The following is a 10,850-nucleotide window of genomic DNA, read 5'->3' on the forward strand; positions in this document are numbered from 1 at the left end:
TATAAAAGAGTAAGACTATTTTCAGCTATTATGCAATCACCTCTATGTATATACTACTAAAAAATCCCCCCATAAACCAGGACAAAAATATTTGTTAAAATAAAATTTATATATTAAATTATATAATATATAAAGAGTATAAATTAATGATAAAAGTATAGTAGATGTTTGATGTTTTTAGTATATGATTTGTTTTTAATCTCTAATATATTAAATGATATCTCATGAAAGATTTTGTGTGTGGCCCTTGACAGCTCACCACCACTCATTAAGTGGCCCTCCAGCTGAAATAATTACCCAACCCTGGTCCAAACAAAGACAAAGGGTAATTCTTAGTTAGAAAAAAGTAGACTACTTCATTAAAAGGAAAAAAGGGGAGGGGGGAAAAAAAACACTCCAGGTCGTCTTCACTTGACATAAATAAAAATGTACCAACACAAGCCTGTCTTTAAAGATGAACCGAAAAATCTGTTCTTCAAGTAAATAATTTGTTACAGTAAGCTAGTTTGCTGTACTGGTGTGTCTTGCCTTCTCATTGGACAGTCACTGGTTAATACAGTAGTTAAAAACTACTTGTACTTTCATGAAAAATTAAAGCTGAATCTTTGCTTGCTTTTCTATTCCGATAATAGAAATGCATATATTTAGTAAACTGTGTGTCTGGTTTGCCCCGTAAGTCCCTCTCTAAAATAAAGTGGTCACAAGATGCTAACAGCAACTTGTATTAAATGTCACTTAATATTCCCTGAATGTGATCCAGGTTCTGTTACCCTTAGTCATGTTGGGTTATAACTCGCTACAAAATTACAGAGTAATCTTATGCTTAATTCAGAGGGTGATAATCTGTTCCTGTTCATTTATAAAAATGGATGAATTCAAGCAAACTGTTTCTTGTTTGTTTTGAAATACAATAATGCTTCATTGCACTTTGCATGGATTTACATGTTTTTAGCTCTCAGAGTGCTTACTGCTGTTAAATTATGGTATAGCACAGGAGGACCTCAGTCACTAAAAGTAGATAATGTTACCAGTAACAGCTTTGAATTGTTTCACTTGTGTTTGAATGAGGTTGCTTCTATTTGCCACTGCTTCGTCAGTTAAAAATAAAATAAAATTGAGCTATAGTTCATGACGTGCATGTTAAAATATTTTGTCCACACAGACTAAAACACAATGAACCATTATGGTGGACTAAGCATGTTTTTTAACCTTAATGTTAATTGCAATAAATAATAAAAAAGAGAGACTGTTGAAATAAGTTTTGTTTTTTTTTCCAGGAAGAGGAGAGACAGGTCAAAAAAGACTCATTTCTCTCTAGATGGCTTTCAATTTTTACCATACAGGGAATTGTAGAGGTTCCAAAATCATCGATTTGTTGTCAGAGCCAGGCTACAAGCTTATCCTGAGTAATTGCTTCATGGCATTGGCTGCCACTGGAATGGATGAGTCATTTTTGTCTTTATATCAGGCAGGTGGTAGCTAATCTGAGTATGACATTCTTATTTCCTGCTCCTTCTCCAAGCATGCAGGCAGATTTCCCCAGTTGCTCGCACCCTTCCCTGGGAGCAGCTGCAGCTGGTATATGACTGAAATATGCTGCCTTTATCCCAAACCTCAGTAGAGTTTTGGAATGGCATCTATCAGGGAGGGACAAATGGACTCTCCTCTCAACAACAGCAAAAGACCCACCACACACAATCCAGAATGAAAGGCTGATAGCGTCTCTCCTGTAGATTTTTTTTCCTGCAGCCTTAAGGATCTGCTCCACCCATCTGCCTACTCAATGACAGTTTCTATATTCAGGCCTGAAAGAGGGGTAGAACCAGCTCTGACCTTGGTTATTGTATTGTGCTTTAGAAGCCCCTGCCGACTCTCGAGACCAGAACCCAAGAACGATTCTTCCAGGAGTTCAGAGACTCAAACTGCACATCACAAGTTGATGCACTTGTGACATTAGGTAGTCTCTCTGCTGTCTTCTAGTTGTCTCTTTTTAAAGGAAATTCATAACCTTGTTAGGTAACATCTTTTCTGCTTCTGTACTCTTATCTACAAAGGTTCTTTTTGAAGGCTTCTCCAAAAAATTTGCTAAACACAACCATAGCACTTGGGGAGCAAGCTTTCTAGCCTTTTTCTCAGTTTCAAGGCACCTCTGCAGCTCTAGGAATAGAAACAACCTCATTGTTCTTTCACACTCCCTGTCAAAAAAAGGGGTTGCTTGCGAAAGGAGTGGGTTAGCCTGGATCCTGACTGGTGTTCTGTTTTGCCTTTCTTTGTAGAATAGCTCAGGAGGGAGTTAGTTGGGTATCCCCAGTAGAACAGATCTTAGATATTTACTCCAGAAAGGCAGATTCCTTTGGAAGATTCTGTGTAGGGTTCCATTTTTTCCTGTAGGATGATTGGGAGCAGAGTAGGAAGAAATTGGTTTTGTTCATTTTCCTTTTGAGAAGATGGTGTGTAAATGTGTGATTCTCCCAAGATCCTCTTCATGATCTTCAAGCTGGACTCTGGAGATCTACAGCCTTTGTCCGTCTCATGTAAATGTTCAAAGCCCTAAGATCTACTTCTGGAGGTTGTATTCCTTTGTGACCAGCTCAGTAGGAATGTAATGTACTATTTATAGTCATTTACATTTTCTACACTGTATGCTTCCAGCATGACAGTCCAGTAGTTTATAGAAATCCAAGGAGGCAAAGCCATTTTCTTCAAGCTGTTGTCTTTGGCTGTGTCTCACCATAAACTGTGCAGCAGCAACACTCTCAAGTTTGCTTCAGAGGAATTGCTTGAGAGAGAATTGAGGAATTCTTTTATTAATCCCTCAAGCTAATTGGTCTCCAAGCCAAATAGCTGTCCCCAAGCTAATTGGTCTGTCTGCACAGTTGTGGCTACATTGCTTCCAGTGGATAAGCATCCATTTCCAACGCATCTACTTCCTTTCAGATCTCCCTTGCCCGGGAGGCTTTAATTTCACTGTCTTCCAATATCATGTCTAGAGCACAGCATACAGGAGCCACTGTGGGCAAGTTCTGCCATGCTGCCATCTGCTTTATTCGTGCTGTTTTGAGCAATTTTAGGCCGGATTTACATGGATCTATTGGTGCATGCAGCCTGTTAGTAGATGAATTCTCAAAGGGGTTTTTGCACAGAAATTTAAGTAATACTCCCACCTCCCCCCCCGCTTGCTTTGTGTTTTTTGGTGACAGGTCCACTTTCTGTGAGTTATGTTCCCCCAGTTTCTCACTTTCTCCTAGCTCATCTTTAGTTTCTCCATACTCGTTCTATCTTGATATGGTTTTGTCAGACTTGTGATGGTGCCTTTCAACAAGAAAATATCAAGAATCTCTTGCTTTGATAATTTTTTATTCATTGCATGGATGATATCACTAGTGTGGACACCTCACAGATGAACTTAAGTAGACAGAGAGGGGAGTGCAGGCCAAATGTTGCTCCCCTTCAGTTTTTGAAGATCTCAAGTGAGAGTGCCTTGACTGCAAGCTAGAATAAAAGAGGACATGACTTGACATACATCTAGGTAGCCTAGTACAAGAGATGATGGCACATCACTGTAAACTAGTATTGAGGTGAGAGAGATGTCTTTAGTCATGACAAACCACATGTTATATGTTTGGAAGTCTCCTAAGTCTATATAAGATGGCAATAATGATATAAAATTTAAGAAAATGGTGTAATGATCATTTAAAGCCTGAAATTCTTCATGAAAATTACTTGTGCATATTCTTCTGTTGAGTCGTAAGGGAAGATGATTGACTAAGTAAACTTTCTGTAGTAGAGTTTTAAAGTTGTAACATTGCTTTGATTTTATGCTTATTCCTTCAATGTCATTATGTATCTTTTAAATCTCTATACAGCTGAGTGTCTCCCAATCTGTACTTCACCATTTGTCTTTTGTTTTCCCATCACATAATCCTGTACCCCACGTCTCTTGTCCTTTTCCAGTATGAGCTCTCAGTTTTGAGCCTTCTATCCCTTTTCATTACCTCTGAGGTACTCCTATCGCACCCTGTTGCTTCTCCACAAGTAGGACATGAGGCTAAACATCCAGTTGCTTTGTCATTCTGTTTAAAGCTCTTGCTTCTCTGCTAGAATCCAGCAGGGCAGGGGCACAGGAAGCAGACAAAAAGAGGCAGCCTGAAACCGGTTGCCACCATAGCTCTTCTCAGCCAATAAGAGAAATTGCAGGGGAATATTCCCTGATCCCTGTTTAAAACATAGCCAGATGCCAAACATGGATGATAAGAGAGAGACTTGTAAGATGCAAGACACATGGCAGTTCTGAGAGTTGGAACCACTAGATGTTTTTTAAGTTTGAAGGACCTTTGTGGAAGCACCTTTCATGAAGTTACCAGGTAGTTACTAGTTGAACAGTTCTAACAATTCCTTCCTTCATAAATTCATACTTAGTCTCCATGTGTCCTTATTTTTTGCCTCCATGTGCTCTATGGGGTGGCTGTAATTGAGCAGCAAACTTTCCAATTCCTTAAGTGTTCATGCACATTTGCTAGCATGTGATGTAGACAAGTAAACTCCATCCCTTAACCACTGCATACAGATAAGGAGTTTCCCCACATCTAAATTGGGCAGTTCACAAAAGTATGTTTAGTTAGCACCAAAACAGTCTTGTTTGGCAACTGTCATTAGACATATTAAGATATAGAGGTCTTTTTTAGATTCTCCCTGCCTGTTGACACCATCTGCAATTTGTTTCTAGATTGTCACAGTACCAGGCATGTAAGTCGATGGTGGAAGTAAATTCTTAAACCTCTGGTTTTTTTTATAAAATAGCTTTTCTAAGAAGTTCTGCCTAACCTATTTAAAATAAAATTAGTCCTTCATTAATTTCCTGGAGGACTGAAGAATTTGACTGTGGAAGTTATTCAGTAAATTGTAGAGCAAAGGTTTAATATAAATTCTGCTTTGTTCATTATGCTTTACGTTACAGCAGACTTTTTTGATAATCTGCTTTTCTTTCTATGCCAGACTAAAGTTTTTGTTCAAGCATGGTCATAGAGTAATATTATCAGCTTTTAATTTGGTCATGGAATGTAGACTGTGTAGACACGTACAGGGAAATGCTTAACTTGAGCTGGGATAGTAACACTTGTTTTGTTTGGCAGACAAGCTCATAGACGAGGGACATCTAACCAAAGTGGAAGAAGCCAAGCTATTAAAAGGTTAGACTTCTCGATTATATAACTCTGATTTTTTTAAAATGTGCTTTACATATTATGAATGATGCTTTGTCACAGTTTCTGATTTAAATATTTACTATTGTTGGTTTATTAAATATTTGAATTAGTCTTTTTTTAAAAGACCCTAAAGGGGCTGAATATTTGTATCCACTGAAACTCCACTTCATGGATTAGTTTAGCAAAATGTCTGGATGAAATTATTATCGATGAGTAGGGATGCATGAAAGACTAGTCTTGACTGATTTTTCTTATTCAAAGTTTTTTGTTTTGGGGTTTTTTTGTCTTTTAAAGGCTGGGGGTGTTTTTTAATAAGCTTGGATAGCCTCTCACAAACTGGGATTGTTCACTGTAATGAAAACCAGGAAACATTGTCTGGTCTTAACAGTTAGGAGGAAAAGTGAAGTGTGTGCTTTAACTTGTTAGTAATTTAAGTAACATGGTGTTAAATTGATATCCACCCTTATAAACCTGCTTCTAAAGACAAGAACATATGAAGGTGCTTGCTTCCCTTAAGAAACAGAACATTAACAAACTGTTTTTCTTTGAAAAAGCACTCAAATGCATATGTACAACTTAGATCCCTAAGTATTTATCAGTCCTAAGTTGCAAAGTCAAAATCAAGACTGCTACAAATGTGTATAACTAATATGATAGTTCTATGTTTTGTTAACTGTTAGCTATTGATTATTTTGTGGAGGTAAGTTGATAGCTGACACTCATTACTTAATGTTTTTTAATGCTTTTCATAGATATGGTTCAATATAGGATAATTTCTTTTAACTTCTCCGTCCTTTACTCATCACTGATTGTTTATTTTTAAAACAAATTTTGGTCATTTTAGGGTCCAGCATTTGTTCTTTAAACCCTATTAGTTAAAATCTAGATTTCTTTTCTGTTATCTTTGTGCAGTTACATTTTAGCTTGTTTCTGAGCTTGTATAAACTACTGACAACTTGCCTTATTTGGCAAAAGAATGCATACAATAAACACAACTGTAACTTCACACTTGCATGCCAATTATCTTGCAAAATGGTGAGTTATTTTTAGTATTGATGTCAGTGCATTCCATCTCATCTAATAAGTGTCATGTCAACAATTTCAAAAAAATTTATCATTTTAAACTGTATTGAAAGTTGAGGAAAATGTGCCACTAGAGTGCTACATAAAAATGAATATTTTTATTAAAATGCTACTCTTGCAAATGTTGAAAAGGTGAGTATAGTTAAATTACTGATATACTAAGTAATATTCACTTAGCTAGACTCTGAAATATGTTTAATTGTGTAAACCCAGAGTAACTGGTGAATTTTCCCCCCATAATTTTGCTAGTGCTCCTCAATCCTGACCTGTAAATGGTTCTATTGTTTTCAGTATTGATTGTAACTGCTTAACCAAGGACAATCAAAAAGTCCTCCACATAAAAATCTACTGACTGTGATGTGTAGCTCTGCACTAACAGCATACAGTTACACTACTTCTGCTTTGGAGGCTACCATGGGCAAAGCAGTGGTAGTGTGTTTCAGTTTAGCAGTCTTGTGTCACAGATAAACCCACTAGGGCATCAGTGCAAAGCAGTTCTCAATGAGATTGTCACCAAAGTCCCTTGTATTTTGTTGAATCCTACTTTTTTCTTGGACCCACTGAGCCATTTAAGCCTTTGCACTCTGCCGTTTCAGATTTAGAACTGGCACATGATTTTGGTAAGATCCAGTAAAGTCCAACCCTGTTCAAGGATTCAGAGTTATGAAGGAGGGCATTGGTGGGGGGGGCACGGTACAGAGTCCAGGTTTGGAATTAGCATCTTGCCTCCCATTTTGTACTGAGTAAGAAATTACATTTCCATATATGGCCACGGGGAAATCTGAATAAACCAGATGCCAGAATTGTTCATATTAATGTTTCTCAAATGACTTCTGACATAACTCATGTGCATGGCTTTTTACAGCTAGTTTTGACTCTACTACTCTAGTGGCTAGTCTTTAAGGAAAATTATATTGCTTTGCTTAGCTTTATGGCTGGATTATAAGTATTCAATAGTGTAATATGCCTTTGTCCAAATATCAGAAAATACTTTAAAAACATTAAATGTTTTACCCCTGAGAGAGAGAGAAAGTACTGTTCCTATTTTCCAGGCAAACAAATTAGAGCTTAAGCAATTTGTCAGTAGTGAATTATGAAGTTTAAATTAGAGCCAGGAGTGTCGGGTCTCCTAAACCCCTAGTCTTGTGCTCTGCTCACCAGTCTGCCCTTCCCCTATGTGGATCGTTGTGCAACCTTTGTTAACAGACATATGTAAATCTGCCAGAATGAGACACCTTGCTGGCTTGTTTTTAGTCTCCTCTGTTTCACACCTACCTGGGTATTCTGGGGCAGCAAGCATGTACAGTTTTATTTTCTTTGTCCTGGAGGAAAGGGAAAAAGTTTTTTTTCCATTATTACCTTGTCTGGGTCTAGTCTGCTTGTCAAGGTTTGCTGCTTGTGCTTTGGTTTCTTTCTCTTTGTCGGTTCTTTCAGGTTGTTTTCTGGCATAAAATGGTAAGCTCACAATGCTGAATTGTTTTGGGGTTGTTTTTTTTCACACGATTCAGCCTGCCAATCCTAATGAATTTTCCATGCATCCGTTTGTCTATAATTGCATGGTCTCCTTCCCTCTTTCTGTCCAGATCCCTTGTTTGCATGTACTGTATTAGTAGGTGAAGAAATGCATTCTTGTAGGGAAGAAAAGATTGTTTGCTGGTAACATTATAATAGCTCTGTTTAAATCCTTCATTACGTAACAGTTATCCCTCAGAAGAAGTGTCCACTAATTTGGGGTAGGCAGCCAAACAAGGCAGAGTGTAATCAGCCAAAAATTCATTATATATAACCTCAAGTCTCGCTGTTAAGGGCATAATTCATAACTGACACATACTTAATGTTTTTTGGTCCAGACCTGCTGTGTCTGTTTAATGAGGTGTGCATCCATCTGAGCTACCCTGAAGTTTGGAAATAAAATTAAGGAGGCATATAAAAATGAATCTTGAGCCTCTTTGAGTCAAGAAGACAGGTGCATGGGCAAGAGGATGAATTTGTATAATTAAGCCCCCTTTCCTTCTCACTGTTCTCCTCATGAGGCCCCTTGACCTAACCAAAATATTATTTTCTGTGGCCGTGGTATGTGTCATGTTAATATATTATGAACAAAGTATGGGAAGGCTGTTTCACAAGCCCTTCAGAGGTGCTTTAGTGGAAGGGATGTAGTTCATTTCCTAGTAATATAACAAAAACTTAAAATGACTTATAGTTATTAATGTTTATGTTGATCAAGTTACAGATTCTTTATTTATGGTTCATTTCCTATTCTTATTCCATTACAATGTATACAAGCACCTGTTACTTTACTTGTCCAAAATGCTGCAAAATAGGGTTTTGTTCTTAATAGCTGTTTCTTTCCTGCATACTACAATATCTGTATTGTTCCAGAAAGGTTGTTCTATTTTTTTTTCCTGATTTGTTCCCTGAATGACGGAATAAAACAATCGGCTTTTACACTGGGTTCCAACTGGCAGGATTACAGCTTTAAACAAAAGCTCTGGCTATGCGTGAGACTGCTATGTCCCATGACAGACTAACATTTGAGATGTGACCCTATGGTTATTCAGTCAGCTTTGGAGGACTGTAAAAGACCTAAGGAAAACTTTGGCTCCTTTTAAAGAACAAATGTACCAGTCTTCTGAAGTTCTGTACTCACAACTAAGATGAAACAGCAGAGCTAGAATTTATAGTGGGGGTGGGGGTAGTTGTATGGAACATAGGTGAATTTTAGTTGAGCGTCCTCTTGTTTCTTACAGAAAACCAAGCAAAAGCAAAAGAATCTGATTTGTCAGACACGCTCAGCCCAAGCAAGGAGAAAAGCAGTGACGACACTACAGGTAAGTGTTCGATATAAATTTCTGCAAGATTGCATTGCTCTCAAGTGTTCTCTTTCCATCTAGCATTCAGCTTATTAAGAATTTATTAAATTGAACCAACTGCATCTTTTAAGTAGAGAACATTATTTGATTTTGCATCTTGCTGCCCTGGAGCTAATTTTAAGGGGCAGAAGGAACAGTGAAAGTTCCTCTGATCTGTTTGTAGAATCTGATTACAGACCTTGACTTCAGTCTTCCCACTGCAATGTAATGTCGTAACGTCTTTTCTTTTAGATGCCCAGATGGATGAACAAGAGCTAAATGAACCTATTGCTAAAGTATCGCTTCTAAAAGGTAAATAGAAAATTACTTTTTTAAATTTTAGATGCATTAAGAAAGGTCTACATTTTACATAACTTGTGCATTTTGATTGTTCCATTTCTTCATGTAGAAGAACCTTAATAAGCAAAGTGCATGACGTGTATGTAAGAATGTAATGGTGCTTTGCATCTGAAGTCCTTCATGCACAGGAGCCAAAAAATAACTTGCAACATGTAAATTTACCCAAATTTGACATGTAATATTGGGTCTCAAAGAAGGGAAGAGTTCATTTAGTGGCAGAGTTTAATTTGGCTACCCTTTGAAATTCTCCTGGTGTCTTATAGGGAACAATGGATGTCTTGTTTTGGGGATGTATTTCTTTTACAATTTAATGCACTGGTTTTTTTATTTAAAAAGTTCTGTAAAGTTCTGTATAACATAGTTGTACATATTTTTTTGGTTTTGATGAAAATAGTTAACGGTGGAAATAATCTAGCAGATCATCTAGTTCACTTTTTGTAACATGTAAGTGTACCCCTACTGAATGTCTGTGTGTGTGCTTTACTTAGCCCCATTTCTGCTTTTTGCATATGAAAAAATAGTACTTTGGCCTATCAGACCACAAAAAAAATCACATATTGACGTTTTCAGGCACTGAAACAGATGCTCTATCTAGTCACTTTTCTTTATCAGGCTACTCCCTTGCTACTGCTATTTTCTTTCACTCTTCTGGATTACCCGTTGTTCCCATATTGACCTTCTGTATTTAAAAGTTCAAGTAGTCATCACCCAGTTTATAAATTATTGTAAAGCAGAATATAATTCCATTATTATATTTTGGTTTGTTTCATCTGTTTTGTCCTACCTCCCTGCAGAAGCAGTTGTGCTCTTGAATTATTTTTAATGATTTTAGTAATAGGAAAACTTTGTTTATTTACTGGATGATATTTTCCCTTATGTTCCTGCCTTGTGAGATTTGTTAGCAATAAACTAGCAATATCTGTTGTAATTCTCATCCATAGCTGCTTAGCCAGCCATTTTATTCAATACAGCTTGTCAGAGCATTTATTGCTTTTAAGATCTTATGAGCCACTTCAGCGCTAGCAGTTGGCTTTGCTGTGGCTTAGTACACTGGTTCTGAACCTTTTTTGTACCGGGACCCATTTGCCAAGATTGGCTTGTCCTGACCCACACCCCTTGGCCCTCTCTGTGCCCAGCCCACAGTCTCCTGCCCCCCTCTCCCATGCTGGTGCCTTCACTCCCGATCCGCAGTCCCCTTCCCCCCTCCAAGCCCTGCCAGAGTGGGTCCCCAGCTGCCTCCATCCTGCTTGGGCCAGACTGTGAGCAATGAGTCCAGGCCCCTGCATGCATGTGCACTGCCCCGTGCCACTGGCTCCAGACATGCAGCTCCCTGCTGCAAAGCACCCCCCCC

The 10,850-nt window shown here is 37.9% G+C and overlaps 1 protein-coding gene across 11 annotated transcripts in view; it reads left to right on the top strand.

Moving 5' to 3' along the window:
• The window catches only part of SLMAP (sarcolemma associated protein), a 169,933-nt gene that overhangs the window by 120,337 nt on the left and 38,746 nt on the right, over positions 1–10,850 (top strand). For 9 of the 11 annotated variants that reach the window (XM_006033679.3, XM_014524722.2, XM_014524727.2 and 6 more), the window contains 3 exons: positions 5,133–5,189; positions 9,038–9,118; positions 9,392–9,451. In XM_006033679.3, coding sequence (XP_006033741.1) covers positions 5,133–5,189; positions 9,038–9,118; positions 9,392–9,451 — 198 coding nt within the window. The remainder of the gene's footprint in view (positions 1–5,132; positions 5,190–9,037; positions 9,119–9,391; positions 9,452–10,850) is intronic. The other 2 variants (XM_025215584.1, XM_025215585.1) reach the window with 1 other exon arrangement.

The sequence above is a fragment of the Alligator sinensis genome, unplaced genomic scaffold (genome assembly GCF_000455745.1).
Source record: "Alligator sinensis unplaced genomic scaffold, ASM45574v1 scaffold1273_1, whole genome shotgun sequence".
In the NCBI taxonomy this organism is placed as follows: domain Eukaryota; kingdom Metazoa; phylum Chordata; order Crocodylia; family Alligatoridae; genus Alligator; species Alligator sinensis.